This window comes from Ictalurus furcatus, chromosome 14 (genome assembly GCF_023375685.1).
Source record: "Ictalurus furcatus strain D&B chromosome 14, Billie_1.0, whole genome shotgun sequence".
In the NCBI taxonomy this organism is placed as follows: Eukaryota; Metazoa; Chordata; class Actinopteri; order Siluriformes; family Ictaluridae; genus Ictalurus; species Ictalurus furcatus.
This window is the reverse complement of record NC_071268.1, coordinates 21924590-21948396: the sequence shown is the minus strand read 5'-3', so window position 1 is coordinate 21948396 and position 23807 is coordinate 21924590. Positions and strand designations below refer to the sequence as shown.

The window sequence follows — 23807 nt, the reverse complement described above, 5'->3', positions numbered from 1 at the left end:
GTAGTATTTTTTTGTTGTTGTTGTTTGCGTCTAACTTTTGTGATCTTTCTGCCTATATACCACCTACAATAATTTTGACTCGATTCAGACAATTTTCAGTGCACTTTTTTTTCTATAAAGATTCACCAAGACTACACAAAATAAAAACCAGTAAAAGAAATGTCAGATACAGGCAGGTATTCCTCCTCTATCCATGTCACACCACATGAGAAACAGACAAAAACAAAAAAAAAGAAAAAAAATAAGAGAAAAACTATGCACGTCGTTGTATTTAAATATTCTGATTGCTGCCATAAAGAAAGAGTAGTGTTCTAATATCCAAGCCTATTTCGACGAATGTAGTGGAAATTAAAGAAAAGAAAAGGAATGTTTTCAGAATCAAGAGAAAATATCACTATATGGTCACATTTAAACGTTCAAAAAAAAAAAAAAAAAGAAGACGGGAAAAATAGACAGACAAGTATCAAAATCTCATATTTATCTTCAAATTTAAAAGAAATGCTCCAGGAACTGTACATAGTATACAACAGTTTACAGTGGTGTCCATAGAACAGCTTTCCTGATGGCATCCAAAGCTGCTCCGTGACCCTTTAAGACAGAGATCTCACATCAGTGGCTCTCACAAAATGCAGCCCAGTCACTCCATGTAGCACAATTTCTGTTTAATGCATTTAAAAAGACAGAAAAGCACAATCGGGCTCCAAGCCGAAGTCTGAACCCCTGTGTACCCATAAAATCCTTACCGATGGAAGTAAACACAATGACTAAGAAACTCAAAACGATTCTGTTTGGGTGAGGCTCTCATTGTGAAAGTGAGAGGTGACCTGAGGTCAAACATTGCCGTTCCCGCTAAGACTCTGAGAAACTCCCGTCTTTGCTGCCCGCTCGTCCGCTTTACAGCATGGGTTCAGAAACACGGCGTACCTTTATGCACATGTCGGTGTTGGGTTGACGGAAATGTCGCTGATTCACAAGGTCTTGACATCTCACTATCACTTAGCATTTCATAACTAAATCATTGTGTTTATGTTAATCAGAAATGCTACTGTAAACTCTACTGTAAAGTTTTTTTTTTTTTAAGAGTCAAGTAGTAATGGGAAAATGTTTGCTTAATTCATTTAAATGGTCTTTATTTTGTTGCACAAGCTGTAGTTAAAAAGTTTAACACAAAGAAACCAATTATGGCAAAGCAAACATTTCCCATGAAGAATTTAATAAGACTAAAACAAACAAACAAACAAACTTACAATTTAAGTAAACTGTGCTATGAATAATAAACTGTGCTATGAATAATATACATCACATGGTTAAACAATCGGATCCTTACATTTACGCAGATTTAATCAGAAATATTTCCTCGCCTAATAAGTGCAGGCAAAAATTTGGAATGTTTTAATCTTTAGTAAAAGTATTGAGTATTCCTACTTATTAAATTGTAATATTAACCATGGATCCGCTTCAAACGGACACGTCAAGTGTAGCGTGGTTTAACCAAGGCTAAAGATAACGAAGATCAACATGACAACTTGTCATTGCTGGTATTTTATAAAGACACTGGTTAATCCAGAGGTGTGACAAGTGTCTTCATTAGCAAAAAGTTAACCGCCTGTAAATGCAGCTGTTCTCCCAAATGAATAACTGATTATGGTCCTTACGTGCGAACCGTAAACGGATAATCAAGTCTTAACCGTGTATGTACCCTTCATATTAACGTACACATTTAACTTCGCTGGAATGAGGTCTCTCCGAGAGCACTTGCAGCATGCGCGTTCAAAAATACACGTATTCACTAGCTGTGCAGATTAACCTTCCGGATTATGACACCGAGTGAAATCCGAGGTGACGAGAGATGAGAAAATAGCGAAAACATGAGGTGAACGTTTCTTCACTCCAGAGTTTTGTAGTGGATATGTGTAGTGTACCGCTCCACCAAACAAAAACACTGGATAAATTATTTGAAATTTAAAATAAAAAAAAAAAGAATAAAAAAAAAAAGGACAGAACCAAACGGAACAATCGGCTTCAACAACTTCACGTAAAACTGCTCTTATCCTCCTCCTGCGAACGGCACATCCCTCCATCCTCAATCGTCTGTACAGTGCCTTGATTTTTGTCCAAGTCCTGAGAAATATTGATCAAAGCGACGACTTATTTCGGTTCTGAGCAGTAGAAGAAATATTTCTCGTGTAATAATACAAATCTCTTTTCTCTATACAGTTGTAATCTGTACAACGGTGCAGTATGCATTTGCTGCATGGAGAAAATAACAGCCTGGATCTTTTGCTTGATCAGAAGAATAAATAGATGCTTTCATCTCGAACCGTGTTATCTGACTGTTTGAAAGAGAAACACAACTGAAATGACAGTGGATGCTGAAGCTATGCCTGGTCTCTTAAACCTTGGCACTCTTTCATTTAACCAACTGTGAAGGGAATGTGAAAAGGGGGTGGGGGGAATATATATATATATATATATATATATATATATATATATATATATATATATATATATATATAAACTTCAGAATGGAAAAGTCTTGATTCTTGTCTGCTGTTTATGGTGTTTGTTTTTTTTTTTTTTTCCCAAGGGAATGAAGTAAAGGTTGGAGATGTTTCTCATTGTCTTCCTGGGCTGAGATTTGACAAAGAGAGACCCGAAATGTCCACGTGGTTTGAGCTCACTTCTGCTAAACGGAGCAGAGATGTTCTTTGCTATGTTCGAGTGGCTCAGTATAAAGACTGGAATGAACGGAAGCATAATGGACTAGCCCAGATATCCTCTATGGAGAGAGAGAGAGAGAGCTGGACGTGTTATTGTAAACGATTCCTGTTTTAGTGTATGACTTTTGAAAAAAGGCTGCTTTAAAAAAAACAAACAAACAAACAAAAACCTGCTTGTGTTTGTCACCTACTGCACATTTTAGTGTGAAGCTGTTAAAATCGGTCCTGGTTTGATGCAGTGAAAAACTGATAGTGAGGATTTCATGTGCTGGTCCAGTTGGACTCTTTGGAGTAACGCCTTGTTCTACGGCAATACGTAACAAGTCCTGATTAAACCGAACTGGAGTTGGAGAACAGCACATGGGTAAGAATATTAGAATTCTTGACAGCTGGAAGTGATTTAGTGTTTTCCCGACGAGCTGAGATTACAATCCTCTGCATCTGGCTGTGAAGCAGTGTGGTGTAGTGATTGTAGTGACCGTTATCCCAATGTAGGCAGGCACTGGCAGGGTGTGGTAGTGGTGCTATGGGGAACATCGGGGCTCTCAGCGTCTCATCTGGCCTATCTGGTAATTCTCGCGCGGCTGGCGGAGGTGGCGTGGGGGCTGAGGCTGGCGCTGAGAGGGACGCTGGTTCTGATGGCCATGTGCATGAGGGTACTGGTTCTGGTTGTGGTGATGATGGTGATGATGCTGCTGCTGCTGCTGTTGCTGTTGCTGGCTAGCATGTTGGGCTCGTCTCCTCTTTAGAGTACCTGTGGATCAAGACAGCTTGTATTAAATTCAATTCCACATGAAATAAAATGGGAAAATCGAGTGCAGATACGCTGGCTAAATTTGGATTTTTTGGGTGAAAAGGGAGCTTTTTTTAATAGACCCCTCCAAGTATAAAATAATTCCACAGACCCCCTCAAAATAGATTTCTTTTATGAACATAATCCATCCGTTTGCCGTACTGCTTATCCTACACAGGGTCGCGGGGAGCCTCGAGCCCATCCCAGGGGACTCAGGGCACAAGGCGGGGTACACCCGGGACGGGGTGCCAACCCATCACAGGACAGGACACAATCACACACACTCACACACCCATTCAGACACTACGGACAATTTAGAGATGCCAATCGACTTATAATGCATGTCTTTAGACTGGGGGAGGAAACTGGAGTACCTGGAGGAAATCCCCAAAGCATGGGGAGAACATGCAAACTCCACACACGCAGGGTGGAGGCGGGAATCGAACTCCCAAACCCTGGAGGTGCGAGGCAAACATGCTAACCACTAAGCCTTTTTTTGTTTTACATGACATAGCCTACACAAAACTTTCAAAATACTCCCACACCTTCCGAGTGGACACGTCTCTGAGCCTGCCGCGAGTCCCATGGAGAAAACGCACGCGAGGTCTGTGGTGAAATTATACGGTTTTGTTTTCTGCTCCAGATATCCACTTTTCAAAAGAACGCAGGGCTGAAACTAACAATTATTTTTGATAATCGATTAATCTGTCGATTATTTCTCCGATTAATCGATTAATTGGAATAAAATAGTTTTGTTTTTTTTGCCCGGAAAACATGTTTATTTCACATTCCTCTCAATGTTGTCCTTCAAACATTGTGCAAATTGAAGGCAATGAAAAAGGATCCCAACCCAGACCCAACTAATCGATAATGAAATTCGTTGTCGATTATTTTAATTACCGATAATTGTCGATTAGTTGTTGCGGCCCTAAAATAACGTATTATTTTTTAAAAAACATTACCATTAGCATGACAGTAATTTGAACGTAGGCTTTGTAAACATAAAACAAAATATAAATTGGGGGGGGGGGGTGACTAGTCTTGCACATCCCTAGTTTCTAGAACATTATTAGATCAGATAAGTTAACATCATTTATAGGCTTACTTTTTTAAACTAGTGAGGTTTGGATTAAACTGTTTCAATTCAAGGTACCAGTAAAACAGTCCACTTACTTAAAAATAAAAAAAGAGCGCATATATATGTGTGTGTATATATATATATATATATATATATATATATACACATATACACACACACACAAAATCGGTCAAAAGTTTAGACACAAATATTTATTTATTTTCCCCACATTGTAGAATAATAATAATAACGTCATCAAAACTCTGGAGTAACACAAATGGAACTATGGGAATTACGTTGTCATAAAAAATCCGAAATAATTTAATATTTTATCATCTTCAAAGTAGACGTCCTTTTTGTCTAGAATTTCCAGAAATGTATTCTTGGCATTTTCTCGACTGATTTATTGAGGAATTTCCCTGAGATGCTTTTTAAACAGTATTAAAGGAGTTCCCTCCTACGCAGGACTCTTATTGGCTGCTTTTCGGAACATTTCACTCCGAGTCGTCCGTTTAAAAACAGATTTATTTACAAATAAAATGATAGTTTTCTAATGAAAGAAATGAACATGTCAGCACGATTAGATTTTTGTCTGCAACACCGATTTCAAACATTTAATCACACACCTTCATACAATCATGAGAAACATTTCAGTCAAGTGTCCCTAAACTTTTGACCAGTAGTGTATATATGTGTGTGTGTGTGTGTATATATATATATTATATATATATATATATATATATATATATATATATATATATATATATATAAACAAACATCTTTGATACCAAATTGTAATTTTTCTAAAACAACTTAAAAAAAAAAAAAAGAAAAAAGTGAACAAATCACACTTTGCGAACCATTAAAGGTGCATTAGGTAAGAGTACTCCACTTTCTTTTCTAGCTCTCTAGCAGTTAAGTGGGTGGGTTAGACATTTGTTGGTGTTTACTCTTTGACCCCCTCCCCCCCTCCATTCCTGTACATGTTCACAAAGAGTAGAGTGTATATGAAATGACTAATGGGAATCCCACGCAAGTGTTCTGGACTGGAAGTCACTTTTCCAAATGGATTTTCTCAACCACATAATACTTTAGTCCGGAGGTCATGGCTTAAACCATTTTTTAAAATCATGTTTTACATAATTTGCAGGTTATTTGTACAAGAAAGAAATAAAAAAAAAGATAGACTATTGCATTTCATGGTAATCAACATCCGAAATCAATAAGGTGCACAGATGTGAGGAGGTGATTGAATGCTGCTCGGTTTAAATTACCTGGTAGAGGTTTAGGTGGTGGTAGTTTGGGGTTACTACTGGGTGTGTGCACACTGCAAATCTTGATGAATCCAGCCATGAGCATAATCAAGGCAATACCCATCAGCAGCACCGCCCACCAGTAAATCTGCAGATATCCAAAAATACACATTAACACAAAGCCATAAATACTATATGAAAATCTGGCCAATATTATAATACACACTTCCAGATTATTCCAGATACTAAGTATAAACGAAATATTTTATAGCTTACAACATTGTAGTAAAACTTTGAGCTGAAAGAGATATCCAATGTTATTATTACTATATTGTGCAGAACGCTAGTTCTGCTATCCGGATAATGGCGTTCCAAATGAAAGTCAAGACACTTGCCACTATCCATTCAGCAATGTTCTCATAGAGCTCAGGGTTGAAGATGGCTTTCTTCAGTCTGGCCAGCGGCCCGTCGGCATCCACCAGCCTGCACTTCATGAACACGTCGCAGTAGCCTTTGAAGTCATTGCAGGGAGAGCCAGCCTGCAGCGTGGTCACCTTCCTGTTGAAGAATTGGGCCAGGCGCTCAGAGCCTGTACTGCTGCATGTGCTGGGGTTCACTGTGGGAGGAAGAGAGAACATGGAGCGACTCCCAGGATGATGGCACTGCATTATCTACTCTCAAGCATGGCATCACATGACTAACGCCGAGCTGCGTTAGAACATTGTGTGGGTGTGTTGTAATTGATACGGACGAAACTGACTCCAGAGAAAGAGCGAGATTTAACACCAATGATACATCACGTTTTCATGCATAGGCAAGTTACTCAGAGGCTAGAGTGTGAAATAATACAAAAGAATAAAAATAAATAAACTGAGCGTACTGACTTTTCTCCATGCAGCAAACATGGCAGAGCTCGGTCTCATCCTTTCCGTCCCCACTAGCACAGGTACACACCTCCAGCCCATATTTCTCACAGATAGAGCCAGAGCAACCCTGTGAAGGAAATAATAAATAATTTTAAAAATCTACTGTATATTTTTCACCTTAGATTCCTGATACTCAATGTTCAGCTTTTGCAATCCACCTGTCAACACTTCCACATGCCAACATGATGTCATTACCCCATTAAGGCAGACTTGAGTTTCTCCATGGCAGGCAGTGAAGTTGGCTTTGGGCTCAGAGGTGGGGCATTGGGCTGACGCTCCACTACACATGCCCTGATGGGCGCACTCTGACTCCTCACGACACTTCTCGTTCCGGCTCTTGTACGAGCACTCGGAGGTGCAGCACGGACCTTGGCTGGGACTGTGGATGCAAGGTTACGGTTCAGAGCAGATCATAGGATTGATGCAGCACATACACACGCACACAAAACACCCTCAGTACAATCTAGAGAATAGATTTTGACCCATTTCCACATTTGAGATACTGGTTAATCTCTCTCTTTTTCTTTGAAATGTTTTGACTTTCCTCATTAAGGATCATGAACTTATATGCAAATATTTCTTCTTATGGCTTGTCTCGGACAAGCCATAATAAAGGTTTACTGTTTTAAGCTGCTCTTTGCTGCTTTTGTGTGTATTTAAACTGTGGAAGTCATTTTGACCCATCACATAATGAATGTAACTTATTTCCCCCCAACGTAACAGGAGGGTTATTAGATCATATCGTATGGTGACATCACATTACAGGTATGTACGTCCATAATCTTAAAAGAAGTACGAAAATGCAGAGCGTACCTGCAGACTTTGTTAGGTTTGAGTTTGCACTTCTTGTTGTCTGGCTGGTTCGCGTCATAACAGCACTGATCTTTGCACTGGTCATTGTATCCACAGTCACACTCCTCTCCTGGCTCTACCAGGCCGTTACCGCAGATCGGTTGGCCAGACTCTGTCGTAGTGTGTATGAACACACACGGACACAAACGTGCACACACAAGGAGAGCAGACAATCTGTTCAGTCATAAAAATCAATTATATTTTTATCTACAACACCGATTTCAAACATTTAATCATACACCTTCAGATCAAAAGATCTTTAAGATCATGAGAAACATTTCAGTCAAATGTCTCCAAACTTTTGACTGGTAGTGTATATCTTAAATGGCATCAAGTAGTCTGATTATAAAATAAATAAATAAATAAAAAAGCTACATTTCTAGTAATTCCAAAAACGTCTTCCCGAACTGAAGATGGAGGAGATCTTTTTGAATAATGATGCTGTCATACTGCCAGTGACAACAGCTTTATTAAACCCTGTCCATTATCGAAATGACATTTGACATACAGTATAACAGTAAGTGTGAAAACTAGTCCAGCCCTGTCCACCTCGCGCTACCAAAATCTGTGATCGAGAACACGACAAAGTTCAAGACCTACCCACAAAGCAGTTGCCCCTTTTCTTCTCCAGAACTTGGCTGATGTTGCGAATACTGCACACCGAGAACTTGTTGTTGTTTAGCTTGTCTCCTGATGTGGCTCTAGCATACATTATGTAGTTGCCTTTCTCCTTCTTATCCTGGCTCTTGGACTCCCCTGGAGTGCATTCAGAGCCCGAATCATGCTAATAATAAAATGGAATAAAAAAAATAAATAATTATGGAACAAATATGAAGTCGGTTAAGTTTCCGATTTTTAAGATTACATACAACCATGTACTGGAATATAACACTTTACAAAACTAGAAGGACGGGTTCAAAGTTCAAACAGCACCGGCAACATGTACAGAACGTGCTCGTCAGCACAGGCAGCATCCGACGTTCACTAGGCTATTTATATCAGGTGGGTTTGATGGTTAAATTTGTAGGCTGGAATTAAACTGAGAAACCCTGGCAACCCAAGGCTTTAGGTGATGTGCTTTGTTGCTTGCTGGGCACAGTTCATGTGTACATTCACCTGAACTACCCAAGCCATACTGAAAGCTGAAAGCCATTTTTCCAGCAGTAGACAATGACAAATTTCTGTGTTCAATTTCTGCTTTCGTGTAAAATCAACTGTTTACGACTGGTAATTTTTTTTCCTCGACCATGGCATTTTGTTATGTAATGAGGATTAACCATAAATAAAGTTTGAGTGTAGGTTGCTGGCTGAGTAGATGGCCAGAGTGAAAAATAAGCAGAGAAAGGTGTCAAAAGACTGATTCATAAAGAGAGCATTAATGATGCTTAAGCTATAATGTTTGTATCTGCGACCGAGAAAATATACAGCACTGGCAGCAACCTCATTAACGGCGGTACAAGAGAATATTAAAGCTGCTTTATTCGAAAGCTGAAAAATCAACACAGCATTAAAGATGAAAAGCCCACTTTGCCCAAATTGGTTTGATTATCTAATCCCAGGCGTAGCCCAAACCTACTGGAGAGCCGAAGTTGTGTCCCACTTCGTGGGCGAAGGTGATATGGGAGACCTTTGGAGGCACGTGAGATGCATAGTTCTGCACTGTTATAATCCCGGTGTTCAGTGACTTCCTCTTCCCATCGGAATACAGCCTAGTCTTTTCACAGATACCACCAGAGCTGCCTGAGAGAGCGAGATCATCAGAATACTGGTCAAAAGGACATGCAATGCAACTGGGGGGAAAAAAAAGACTAGGTTTCTAAATAAACGCTCACACACACACACACACACACACACACACACACACAATGCAGGGATAGCTTCTTAACACATTATATTATTCAGAAAAAAAGTGTCATTTTGAAAGCCTACAATTTATATAGTGCCAGTTAGGATTGGGTGATATGATTATATATCATGCTTTTTTAAAATCACACTTTTCTGAGATATTGTAGATACTGTTGTATCTTTTTATTATAATTTTTTCCATTGTTATTTTATAATCCCAAACTGACAGGAAGCAAATCGTAAAAAATAAAAAAAAATTTTAAAAAAAGTCTTTTTCAGTTTCATTTTTTTTAAAAAATATGTTTGCGTGTTAACAATAAATAAATAAATAAATAAATATAATTAAAATGTTTTTTTTTCCCCCCTTAACGCAACACTATTGTATTGCTGGCAGTTTGTGAGCAAACCTACAGATCATTACGATATTGTGTGTTGTAAAAACCATGTATTTTTGTCATATCGCCCAGCCCTAGTTCCAGTATCATATTCCGAACTTTTGAATGATATTTTTATGAACAATTAGACAGCTTTGCATGTGTGTACCTGAGGGTGCTCCCACCCAGGCCAGTCCCAACACACCATCGTCAAAATCTCTGTCAGTGAAGACATACGCTAGGCAATAATCATCGTGGTTCTGCTCAGAATTCAGCTCCAGAAACTTCTCCACACCAATATTAGCGAAACGGAAAGGGTTGGACCTGTCCCGCTCGTCACTGGTCGTGTTGATCTAAGAAAAATTTAGACGTCCATAACGTCGTGCAGGTTTGACGATAAGAACGATACATGGTTTTGTTCATAAAATTTCTATAACCTGGTAATGAAAACTGACTTCAAAAATGGAGTGGACACATTTTTTTATCCTGTTTAGCACATATTTAGGCAAAAAAACCCAACAAAAACTACACAGGACTCACCCTTATTCTCTTCACCATGAAACTAATGTTGCGGATACCCAGGAAATCTGTACCTTGGTAGATTGCGTCAATCGCCTTAACATGGCTGGAAATCTGAGAAGATAACAGCACAATTTTAGAACTCCATAAAAAAAAAATTCTGTTTATTTCACACATATATGCACAAACACAGCGGGTGTTTCTTCGAGTCTTTGGACTGTAACACTCGGTGCTGTTATGAGGCAACGTATACACTAGCGGACCAAAGTGATCAAAATACAAGCGAGTCCGGATAAACGAGAGAGAATTTCCACTGGCTACTCTGTGGGAATCATCAAAAGACTTGAACCTGACGCAACCAGGCAGCCACCAAAAGTGAGATGAAGAGGGGTGTGAATGTGTGCGTCTTGATTGGTTGAAGACCAGACAAGCCATCGTAGGATGGCCAACAATTAGTTGCAGTAATCAAGAGATGACGAGTGCCAGGATGAGGAGTTGTGTTTCTTATGGTGATCGTCTTTTCATCCTACAGCAGAAAGTGTGCTTCACTTTTTACGCATATGCTAGAAACAGTGTACAGTACGTGTGACGCAAATTTCATCATCAGCAGAGTATGTGTGTACAGTACACGCATCGCCTGATTTTTCTAACCGCATGTACTTCGTATGCACAGGTTGCACATGCGCATTTCATTCTTTTGCACTATTTAGTTCTTCCACAAGGTGGCGACAGTGACTCAGGGCCGTTGATTCTCAAGGTAGTTGAAGAAAAAACTGAATAAACGGAAGAGTCGGAAACGAGTGCAGGTTAGAACGTACCCGCATTTGTATAATTCTAGCCTTAAAGAGTATAAGGATTTGTATATGGGTGCCAATTCTTAAATTAAATTGTTCTTCGTGGTGTTGTGATTCTTCTTCATTGTCATCCTTCATGCCAGAAGACCGGCTTTACTGCTCTGTACTGACTCTTGTAGGCCAGGAGGGGTAGTGCAAGTTGTCATAATGCGCATGCGTTGACCGCCTGGGTACGAGTACATGTCAAATGGAGTATACTTTGAAAGGCTATGTGTATGACTGTGCATATACGCTAGCGTACGTGTAAAAAAACGAAGTACACTAGAGGCTTTATGTATGCAGAGCTGAAAGACTGATGCGGACTGTGAAGGCAAGCTCCACAATTTTGTCCCCAATTGTGTCTTGGCCTAATTCCCACCCACTAGCTAACTTTCTTTAACTGGGGAGGATAGGGCAAACGCGTGCTCCATCCACGACACGCAAAGCCAACCTCTTTAATGCCGCTCGTGCTGCGTCACAGGGTGGTGTTACTCACTCGGAAGAAAACGCCATCTTTTTCATCTTCATACATGAGCTCACAGACGTCCGCACTAAGTGGGGACAGTAATGCTGTCCCGTCCACCCTCCCACAGCCAGTTTGGCTCTCCTGACTCCCGGCCGTAGATAGCTGCCGATGGCATTACTGGGATTCGAACCCACTATACCCAGCGACGACAAGCGAATGATTTTCAATTGCGCCATTCTGGAGCCCCCAAAGGCCAGCTAATCGTTGCTTGTTCCCACAAAAAGTCCCTAGCAGATGCTTATCGTAGTAGGGACCATAAGCCAGTCTCCATGGTGTTATGTTAAATCTATGTACTTGCTGGTTAGACAAGAAGCTCTGCCTACGCTAGGCTGAGTGGGAGATGGCAGTCCTGTATCCATCCTGTGAGCCAAGAAGCCATGTGACTAGATGAATGATCCCAGTGGTGTACACAGGGTATCTGCAGGTATCAACACTTCAAACGTAATACTTCTTAATACCATATTCAAGACATTAAAAAAAAAAAAAAAAAAAATTTAAGCCCTGCATGTAACTTCAATCATGCTACACGATACATCAGATATAATGGATTGTGTTCATGCATATACATCCATTTCTGGGTTTAGGTAAGGTAAAGCAGGGTAAACTTCTATAGAAGGATATGGGAGGGCAGAGCAAATATCCTTTTTGCATTACAATTTGCTCAAACAGTGAAAGAAAAAAAAAAGCCAGTATTTCCTTTCCATGAATTTCTAAGAGAGGGAAAAAAAAAACTATATAGAGATGGATTACGGCAGTCAGAAGAGAAAAAGATGTCGAATTTACCATCACGCCCTCAGCAGCTGTATTAGAAACCCACTCACAGCAGTGTTTACTATTTTTTTTTGTCATTTAAAGCCAGGGTAAAGTAACAAGTAGTGTTATAAATGTACATAAATTTTTGTAAAGAAGAAAAAACACGTAATATTGACGCATGCAAAACATGTATGTGTTAAGAATAGGGTCTTGAATTTGAACAGTTCTTACCTGAGTAATGACGGCCTCTCTTGTTTTGTAGTATTTGTAGAAGAGGTGGTCTGTCTGGATGAAGAGCTGGCAAGTATTTTTTTCCACCTGTGCCATCCTCTTTTTCCTTTGTAACACATGGTTATCAGATGACTCCTTTTCCGATCCCACTTCTGCGTCCTGCAAGAAGGAAAATCTGAAACCTTTGTACGTTGACTAGTATCATTTGAGATATTACCCAATCAAAGCGTTATGAAAAGCAGGCCATATAAAAGTTCAAATAAAACCCACGGTAACAAAAATGCCCAATGTTTTAATTGAGGGTGTAAATTGTTCATTGGTCTTTTCTTTGGTTTTTGTTTTAATTATGTTTCAAATTTCTTGTACAGCACTTTGGTTTCAACATCTGTTTTAAATGTGCTGCATAAATCAATAAATCTAACTAAACTAAGTAAGTGCATAGAAGGCATAAATAAAAATATTTGTATCAACTTAAAAAAAACCTAAACAGTTAATTATTGTAATAAGGAAGGAGTTTGTGCTTACTACACAGTAGATAAGTGTTAATCAGAGCGTTTTTTTGTTCATCTCTCTTCACTGACTACTTTTACATGGACAGCAGTAATCAAATTATTGACCTTATTCTGAATAAGACTGTATTGATTAATAATCACAATATTGATTAAGGTGTTTACATGAGTCGCTTTTAGACTATTCATGTACCCGTTTTACATGTTATAGAACATAGATCGATTAACGGCACACGTCATTACGTCCCCATGCCGTTCCTCCAGAATTTCACGTATCGACATACAGTTGGTCTTCCATACGGGACCGTATACAGTTTTGAGTGTTTAATTTTGAATTTTACGAAAGCTTCAAGTGCAGTTAATTATTTGTCATGCTGTACGTGCAAATAGACGACTGCTTGAAGCCACGGGCTGCGTCCCAAACCGCGTACTTACCGTCTATATAGTAGCTGAAATACATGCATTTCTCCTACTATATAGTAGGTAAGTACTTGGTTTCGTAGGCAGCCATGCTCTCTTGTTTGCCGTCAAACGGTTGAGCGCTGCCGTGTGTGTACATGTCCTGTCGCAAAATGTGGTGAAAACTCCCACACGACGTTAACAGTGTGATTAAGGTGTGTACATGTCTGTAGTGCACTTCGATAATGTGACTAAAACAGGAATACTCCACATGTCTTAATTCGATGCATTTCCTTCGAGTATGACTTTAGTCAGATTAAGGTCATCAGAAATCGCTGTCTACATGCTAGTTTCTTAATCGGGTTAAAATCGGAATATTGTTGTCCATGTAAACGTACTGACTGAGTGCTTAGTTCATACCAATGAAAGTAGCAGAAATTAAGATAACACCCTGACTGACCTTGACAGACTCTTCCACAGCAGTGGCCTGATATTTCTTCATCCTCTGAAACACTGAGTGGTCTGCACAGCCACCCTGAGGCCCGTATTTATGAGGATAATCTAAAAAGCACGTCAAGTGAGAAATATATAATAGCCACTCTGGCTAATATTGAAGAGTGTTTTAATGGAAACAGTGAAATAATACTCACCAATGTCATCTTCATGGTAGATGACAGAGTGGAACGGCACATTTTTGTCCCCCAGGTAGCGCTCAACAGGCTCCACATAATAAGTCCCATGGTGAGTATTAATAAAGCCCTCAAACTTCCCATCGACGACAGAGCCGTGAGTTACGCTGCCCTGCTCGCCTGAAGGTGAGAACAGATTAACAGACTGCCAGATTAGAAACTCTACAGATGACTAAAGCATTCTGTCAAAAGTCTTCCACTCAACTGATCTGCTCTTAAATGGCTTAAAGTTCAAACAGAATACTTAGTTTAACCGTCATAGAATGCTGCAGAGTATACTTTATCATTTAAAAAGGACCTAGACCCTAATGCCTCTCACCGTAGAGTTCTCCTGTATAGATATGCGAGGTGTCATAGGGCATTTCTTCTCCTGACACATCCAGCTTAAAGTCCTCTGAGAACAGTCTTGTGTCTCTCCTCATCCTTAAGTTAAAATGCCTGGAAAGAAAGTCCCAATAGATATATTAGAGTTTGTCATCTTTCACCACAAACATCAACATGGAGTTAACCACAGAGTGTAACATAACAGGGGTTAGAAATCCAGCATCATGCAAAAGGAAGTTACCTTGTCAAAGACGACCTTTTAAGAGACAGTGATTTACTATATCTCCCTCTCCTGTTTTGTCCTAAGATCACGTTCTGGCTCAGGACTGGTGACTGGAGGACCTGACTCATGACTCCTGAGAAAGTGCTTTCAGAAGACGCTCTTAGCGGTAGGAGAGTCTGATTTCCACACGTTCAATGCCAATTAAAAAAAAGATTCCTTAAACTAAGAGCTCATTAATTACATTAATCAGTAAGGGGAATAATAAATCAGTAGGTCTGGTAAGAAAACACAAACTATTCCCATACTGCAAGGTGATTAAACACTTGCTGAAGATTTGTTTTATTCTCCACAGGACTGCCTGAGCTCCAAAATCACAGCTTTGCAGAGAAACTTCGAAAAGGATAAACATGCGTGCCATGCGTGGAGGTAAACCATTCCAGTTTCAGTGTCGTATAGGGCTACTTGCAGGGCTCTGTGTGGAACATTATAAGGAAAACAAACCTTCCATGAGCGTGGAACTCCAGCTGAAGGAAGCGGTCCTCATGTGAGATGGCTCGCTTGGCTCTCTGATGTCTGTCGTGCACCAAGTCTGTGTCGTAGGACAGTCCCTCATAGTGACGAATGTATTTGTTCAGAGGGTTGCCATAGTAACCTGTGTAAGGCACAGTGTAGGATTGGGTGTCAGCATTTGACCCGAAAGCATAGCAAAGCCATCACACAAACTTTTGTGCGAGAATTGGATGTTCTGAAAGGCTCTTTTAGAAAGGAAGCTAAACACTAAGCGTATTTAGCCAGTAGCGAGACGGGTCACTACATGACATATAAGCAAGTGCTTAAATTTAGACTGTGACAATCTGATGAGTTGGATAGTTGGATAGATACCACAATTTCAAAGGGAACGAGTGAAATTAATCGAGGCAACAAACCAAAACTGATTGTTATAGATTATAATGGTTTAAATATCAGCTATCGAGCTCTATTGCTCAAAATTCAATGAATCATAAATCAAAATGGTATCATATCTTATTGTAGCAGATTCAGTGGTATTGTCAGAAATCTAATCACTGCCTTAGGAATAGAAATCATATGGTGTGGGATCCTGAAGTTTACACCCCTAGTTGATATATCGGTCTGTACAAGAAAATTGGCTGTCAAGAAAAGTACTGCAGGTTTATAGTACACAAAATATGCTAATGCACAATGTAATATGTTTCTGTGCATATTCAATGCACAAATTAAATTACATGACTTTCCATGAATAAATGAAAAGGTTATTTGTTACGTTGACGTAACTCACATCTAGAGGTGGAGGGGAAAAAAAGCCTAAAACGGCCATCACAATGACTTAACTGCGAAATTGATCAGAATTATAAATGTTCCGGGATATCATGAGTCTTTTCCTCATAAAACACAATGCTATATTCCTTCAAATGGATCATTTATGCCTTCAAATATAATACTAACTAAAATGCTAAATGCTCAAACTAAACATATATACTGCCACCAAATAATTGTTTTCAAAACATTACATTTATTAACATTAGTGAATAGACTAAGGGGGAAAAAACAAGTATATAAATTCCCAGGAATTCATATATCATATATTGTGTAGCTATAGTCCTCTTCTAAAATGTAGCACATGGTGACAAAAAGTCAGCTAATCGTTGGCCAAAATTTCAGCTACACGTTACGATTTTTTCTCCCAACATCGCGTGGGAAAAGATCAGTAAAAGTTTGTTCACCCCCACAGTGTCATTCCATGACAATTCAAATAGGGTTGTTGCTGCACATCTCAGATTTTGTTCATTCTTTTTTATTTGTTGCTTGTGACCTAAAACCAAAGCATGTAAAGTATCTTGGTTGAATTCTAACGTCACATTTTTCACATCACAACATCACATAAGGGAATTTCCCCAGTGTGGGATCAATAAAGTTTCTCTCATCTTCACTCCCATGTAAAAAATATATATATATATCTTGATTAAACATCTGATCTGGGAAGCCATGTTTAGGATTTAATATCTCCAGAAATAATATTCCCAGACATATAAAGTTTGGCAGACATAAAGACACATTTGTTTTCTATTCGTTTAAATGCTCAGGAGTCACCACGGAAGGGCATGGTGAAAAGGGAAAAGTGCAAAATTTCCAAACCTGACGGATTTTAGTAGCTTATAGGCTCCACTTTAAGAGTCACATATGCTAAAACTCACAGTTTGTGCTTAAACTACAATATACCAGAAAACCAACAGAATTCAAGATATTGACAAAGTCACAAGTTTAAAGATTTACACTATTCAACAGTAGAACCATGGAAAATTGTGTGGAATACTTTTAAAGAATTGTCATGTTATGTTCCAAGTTGCAATGTCCTTCCACATTGTCTTCATATTCAAATTTAACAAGATATCAGCCCATGTTTTGCGTAGAATTGAGTTAGTATTCATTTACATAAAACGGACATCGGATATGAATGACTTTATAAAGCGATAAAATAATACAAGATGTCACAAACGTTTCCGTACATAGTGGAAATGAACACTTTTTAGCAAAATGTCTAACATTTTTCATACTTACATTTTATATATATATATATATATTTTTTTTTCAAATAGCCTTTAAGAATGACTTTGACAAAAGAAGAACGTATCAAAATCATTCTCATGGCTGGATCGGGTTATGATGGACTTCCAGAAACTTCACCCATGTAAACCTTGGTTGTGTCCAAATATCTCTACTACCCTACTCTACAGTAGGTGAAAAGCAGTACGCCAAAGGAGTAGCATGTCCGAATTCTCAGTATTTATAAAACAGTAGGTGAGAAATACCCGGATGATCTACTGCTTCCGCTGAGATTCTGCAGTATGGAACTATTGTACACTGCACTATCCCATAAGGCAACGGGACTGGCGCGGAAGAGCTGTCAGAATCAAAGATGGTGGAAGGTAGCAAGCAGGGTCTTTTTTTACGTGTAGGTGCTATAGCTATTAAACAATGTTCCATGCGGTTAAACCGTACTTGCTTAACAACACCTGACTAAACTGCAAGGTTTTCCTCACCATAGAAAGGCTTACGCACAGCACCTAAATGTTTTTGCAGAGAACCTTAAGCTGAATGTCGAACGTAAAAAGGCATATATTTTCATTAAATCTCAAACATGTTATTTGGTGAAATGAATAGACATGACTACAAGTACAATAAGTGTTCCCAGCTTTATTTCACAAATATGGTAAGGATAACGGTCAAAAGCAACATGAAAGATTTTACTAACTTTAATATTGCTAGAATTGTTAACTTGTTGAAAGTTAGTTGTTAATTGTAAAAATTGTTAACTTGTTGAAAGGTTTAAACAAGAAAAAACAGTTACGGTGCAGGTGCTCTAATCTAGTCAGGCTCGTTAGGTTTTTGCAATTATGACTACGTCGTAGGTCACATGACAACCCAACATGGCAGATGTAGTAATATCCAGATTGTATTCATGTTACATACATATACCGATCAGTACATACTGCATCAATGGCTGAGCAGTAGGTACTGAAACTAATGCATTAGGTACTGTCACAGTACATGATTTCGCACGTAGCCCTCATTACAACTTATACTTCCATTAGATTGTCAAGTTTGATCGACTTCTCAGCTTCTGTAAATAAACATTTTGCTAAATAGTGTTAATTTCCCATATCTATGGATAATTATAGTATTTCTGAAGATATTAAATCCTAAACATGGCTTCCCAGATACGACTTTTTGGACTAGAAAACAGTCAAGGGAAGCGAAAATAATGTGATGTTAGAATTTAACCCAAATACTTTACTCACCACAAAAAGAATGAACCAAATCTGAGACATGCAGCGACAGCCCTATGTGAATTGACATGGAATGACCCAGGTGTGTGTTTGTTAACACTTACTGAATCACCTGCGTAAGACGATACACTAAATCTACTGCACTATTAATAAACTGAGGTAATCACTTCGAACAAGCAGCTTACAGATCAGGTGTGTGTTAACAGGTCCCTGCTGCAGACATGTGTATGGATTAACATTTCAGTTCAATTATTAGCATGGGATTGTGAGACATTTTATTATGCAAGACTATTGACCATGCATTTTTTTCAACCCTTTTTTTTTTTCTCCCCGCATACAGGTTGTTCAATATGGAGACAGAACTACGCTACATAAAGCTACAGGATGTCCGCTACATCTGAGCGAGTGTGTAAGGGCCAGAGGCAAGGGGACGAGTTTCCAAAACATAAACAACGGCCCTCAAACGCCAGCGCTGCGTGAGACATGAACCTCGTGAGGCAACACCACAAACATCTATCAACTTCTGAAAGAACATCAGAGACATCTTTATGATGATTGCATGCTTAAATGGTCTACAGATGAACCCACACATCGGTCCGTTTCCTGACGTAAAAAGCCAGCCGAACCGCAGGAGTGTGAAAATATCAGCTCGCGAAGGCCATGTGAGATAACAGACGTTACGGGACACCAGATTCCCTCACACACACATTTTAATCAGGTTAATAAATCCTAAACATGCTTCCAGAAAGAAAATGCTACACACACGCTGTGTGAGTGATTCACACGCATCTTATTTCAAAGAAATATAAACAGTATATTGTGATTATATTCAGTGTTGGGTAGTAACAGAGAACATGTAATCTGGATTACATAATATGATTACATAGTCAGAATAAGATTCCTTTGAAAACAGGAGTAATCGGTTAACAGTCACTTTTCACGGATTAGCTACATTTTGGGTCAGGCAACGGGAATGAATCAGTCAAGTCTTAACTCAACGAATGTCTATCAACTGCTTTAGAGCAGCTGTGTTTATTTATACTGATATTTACGCCATGTTAAATTATTTAACAAATGCCCTTCTTCCAACGTATTTTATTTTAAGAAATAAACACTAGCTATGTTTCAATCCAAGTTGCGGATTTAATTGGAAAAAACTGGAATATCGCACAAAACATTTAAAGCACCGTTTCCGTCCCGTGTGTTCGAGAACAAAATCGTTCCCACTTCTGGGGAAACTGGCGCATCTCGCTCGCCGCCATTTTTACTTTTCTGAGCCAATTATCCAATCACGTGATTTGTTGAGGCAAAGTCACATAGCTTTTTTTTTTTATTTTTTTTAATGCGCATCTGGTGATATCCCTAAATTCACATACAGATATGTGGATGGAAACATAGCTACTGACATGTTGTGCACATATTTATTCACGTATACTTTGAGATATAACATAATGCTAGAGGTCGACCGATGGATCGGTTTTGCCAATGCATCGGCACCGATAACCGATCGCTGGAACTATCAGTTATGGGCAAAAATCCACAATGATATTTTCCCTGGTTACGGTGTCTGTTGCGGAGCGGCTGCGAAGTGTCCGCTGTCGTTATAATATACAGTCCGAGAGCGACCTCTAGAAGCGAAATAAAAATGATCACTGACTAAATTTTGTTGTGTTATTCTAAATGTTTTTTAATTCATTTTGAATGTCTCTATTTTTATTTGTAATTTGGAGAGTTACTTTTAGGTTCAGTTTGGATGTATATATTTTACTTCAATATTTATTAATAGTTAATATTTATTTCATTAAAAAAAAAAAGTACAGTACATTTTCAGTACATTTACATTACAGGATTGCTGGATTACGTATGCTGTCTATGGTAAAAGCAAAGAATATCCAATGGAATAGTATCCAAACATAAAACTGTACAGGATTTCTAACACATTTTGCTTAGATGTCAAAATTCATTGAAGCGCAGCATCTGCCACAAAGACGTAAAAATCTTACAGAGAATCCGTTTTGTTTGTCTGGGAAAAAAAGAAAGAAAGAAAGAAAGAAAGAGTGCCACAGATTGTTATATTTACGTTCTCTGAAACAGGTATAATGCTTAAAGTATAAAGTAAATTCAATTCAATTCAATTTTATTTGTATAGCGCTTTTTACAATAGACATTGTCTCAAAGCAGCTTTACAGAAATATCAACACGGTATACAGATATTAAAGGTGTGGATAAATGTCCATACTTTATTTAGAAATCCAAATCTTCGTCTATAAAGCCAAAACGTGTGTTGTTATTGACTGTACCTAACCTTTTTGGCTACAGAAAGATGGTTCCTATTGTGCTTTTTTCAGCAGGGATAACAATACTGATATCAATTTTGAACAAAATGTAAAACAAAAGGACTAATGGACCAAAGGTGAATTTCTGCAGCAGTAAAACATCCCTGCTGAACAACAAACAACAACAACCCAATAGAAACCCTCATAGAATTTGTAATGGTTTTAATGGGAACTCTACTGGTTTTAATGGAAACTGTAATGGTCCCTGTGGGTCTTTACAGGTAATTTCTTGCCTTCTATTGGTGGCATGTTATGTCTAGCAGATACCATTAAGGACCAATAATTGTAATGGTTTTACTGGTCAACAGCTGATGGTTTGTAATGGTATTTGCCGTGAAAACCATTAGACTTTCTGTAATGGTTTCTACTGGGATTTTTTTTTCAGCAGGGATGGCTCTTATCTGTCAATAAGTCATAAATCATGCAAGCATTTTTACTCAAGCCCATACAGACATTCATTATTTAACATCTCAACTGAGCAGCAGAGAAAACACATCACATCGGTGATTTATTTTTATTTCTTTTTTCCTCCCCAAGGCGAGGCTGTGTTATTTAAGCAAGCTGGATAAATGATTCATTACCCTTATAAAAACTGACATGTCGATTTTTTTTGTTGTTGCACATTTCAAATTCAGTTAAAACTGTAAATGTTAACTCTAATAAAGGACAGAAATAATCATTTATCTGACAGACTGTCTGCTACAACAACACAACTCCAGGCTTCAGCCTTTAGCCGAAACAAACAATAAAATAACGGACGCTGTTAGCTTTTAGCTTCGCGGAAAATAAACAATCAAAAATATACATATAGATTTATATACATCGATTATTAATCAATACAGAATAAACAGTCGGTGTTTAACAACGACTGTTAGTGTGGAAATGTTTTAATATTAGATGTTATGAATGTAAGGATGTGTTTTCTGTGGGTCTAAAACCTAGATTTGTCAACCGATTTCTAAGAGCTGCTACATCAGCTAGCTCGGTAAAAAAACGGTCTGTTTTGCTAACAAAACTCTTCATTCTACACACGACGTTTATTTCGTATTAGAAGTTAACTTTAGAGCACGAACGATAGGTTGACATTAATTATTACTGTTTAGGTTTTCTTTTTTTGTTTAAAAAAAAAAAAACACCACCACCCCGACATTACAGTGACGGCTCTAGCGGCCAGGGTTGTCATGTAATTGACTAGCTGTAACCGGCTGCTGTTCTGTTTCCATCTTGGACAATGCTACTAGCTAGCTGTGTTATCGGCTAATAATGCGCCTCAGTGAGGTGCCGTTAGCTTGTCCGGGAAGCAGGCAGCTCATGGTAAAGCCAGAACAGTCGGTTTTTATTTCACTGCGTTGTGTTTACAAGTCAGTTCTTTTTTGATGCACAGAACGGCGAAAGCGGACATGTTGTATCTATAAAAGCTTTAACTTTACGACAAAAGGCCTGTGTTTTTCGGCATTTAGCAGTTAGCAACGCTGCGCGCGCTAGCCGTGTCCCCTCATCTTACCTGCCCCCGTTTTATTCCGTAAAAAAATAAATAAATAAAATGAATGGTTCGTCCTGAGACACGGCGCTGTTCACACTCACCTTGACTGGATTTCAGGGCACACAATAGGCAAAGCAGTTTTATCACAGTCATATCGCGTAAGCTCATGGTTTGTGCATTGATACAGAAAGCGCTTTATTGTCCCAGTTGAACGTGAGACGCCCCCTGTGTTTACAGCGCTCTCTCTCTCTCTCTCTCTCTCTCTCTCGGTTAACGTCATGACGTGAGACGCAGAAAAAAAAGGTGAAGAAGAAAGTTATCTGGCCCCTCACTAATGTTAGGCCTCCATGAGAAAGATTTCTCCAGTAACTGAAGCAATTTATCATTTTTTGTTTTTGTTTTTAAATTTTCATCATGGAACAAATACTCAGAGGAAAGGAAAGAAGCAAAGTCATACAGTTATCAACAGTAGAATGAAGAAATCTTATCATCTATCCATCCATCTTTCATACTGCTTATCCTACACAGGGTCACAGGCGAGCCTGGAGCATCTCACAGGGAACGAGGCGGGGGACACCCTGGACAGGGTGCGAGGCATCACAGGGCACAATCGCACACGTTCACACACCATGGACAATTTGGAAATGCCAATCAGTATACAACGCATGTGTTTGGACTGGGGGAGGAAATCGGAGAACCCTGGGGAATCACCGAACCACAGGGAGAACATGGAAACTCTGGGATTCGAACCCCTGACCCTGGAGGTGCGAGACAAACATGCTAACCACTAAGCCACCATGCCCCTCCCCCCGAAATATTTTAATGATTAAAAAAAAAAGAACAATTAAAACGTTATAGCTAAACTGTCATGAAAGTGGAACAAATACAACAAAAAGGATCTAAAGCGTCCAAAAAAAACATACATACATTTTCTATACCATTTCTATATTGCAGGAACCTGGAGCCTATCCCATGAAGCATGGGGCACAAAGCAGGGTACACCCTGGACGGGGTGCCAATCCATCGCAGGGCACACTCACATACACATTCACACACCCATTCATACACTATGGACACTTTGGACATGCCAATCAGCCTACCATGCATGTCTTTGGACTGGGGGAAGAAACCGGAGTACCTGGAGGAACCCCCCCCCCAGCACAGGGAGAACATGCAAACTCCACGCAGAATCGAACCCCCAACCCTAGAGGTGTGAGGCAAACGTGCTAACCACTAAGCCACTCTGCACCCCCGCCCCCCCCAAAAAAAAAGATGGGAAGAGGATTTGGACTATTAAATTTGCATCAGAACAAGATTAATCGACAAGACCTATTA

At 39.1% G+C, this 23807-nt stretch overlaps 1 protein-coding gene across 1 annotated transcript; it reads right to left on the bottom strand.

Annotated features, from left to right (window-relative positions):
• Positions 1-2526: 2526 nt before the first annotated feature.
• On the bottom strand, positions 2527-23694 carry LOC128618398 (disintegrin and metalloproteinase domain-containing protein 10-like). The gene is made up of 16 exons (XM_053641974.1): positions 22574-23694; positions 15349-15499; positions 14620-14738; positions 14262-14420; positions 14072-14172; positions 12704-12862; positions 10382-10474; positions 10011-10194; positions 9199-9362; positions 8223-8406; positions 7584-7734; positions 6966-7149; positions 6729-6837; positions 6240-6460; positions 5866-5992; positions 2527-3474 (listed from the first exon to the last, which is right to left on the bottom strand). Exons 1-16 carry the CDS (start codon positions 22638-22640, stop codon positions 3266-3268), a joined length of 2382 nt encoding a protein of 793 aa, XP_053497949.1. The 5' UTR covers positions 22641-23694; the 3' UTR covers positions 2527-3265.
• Positions 23695-23807: the final 113 nt, after the last annotated feature.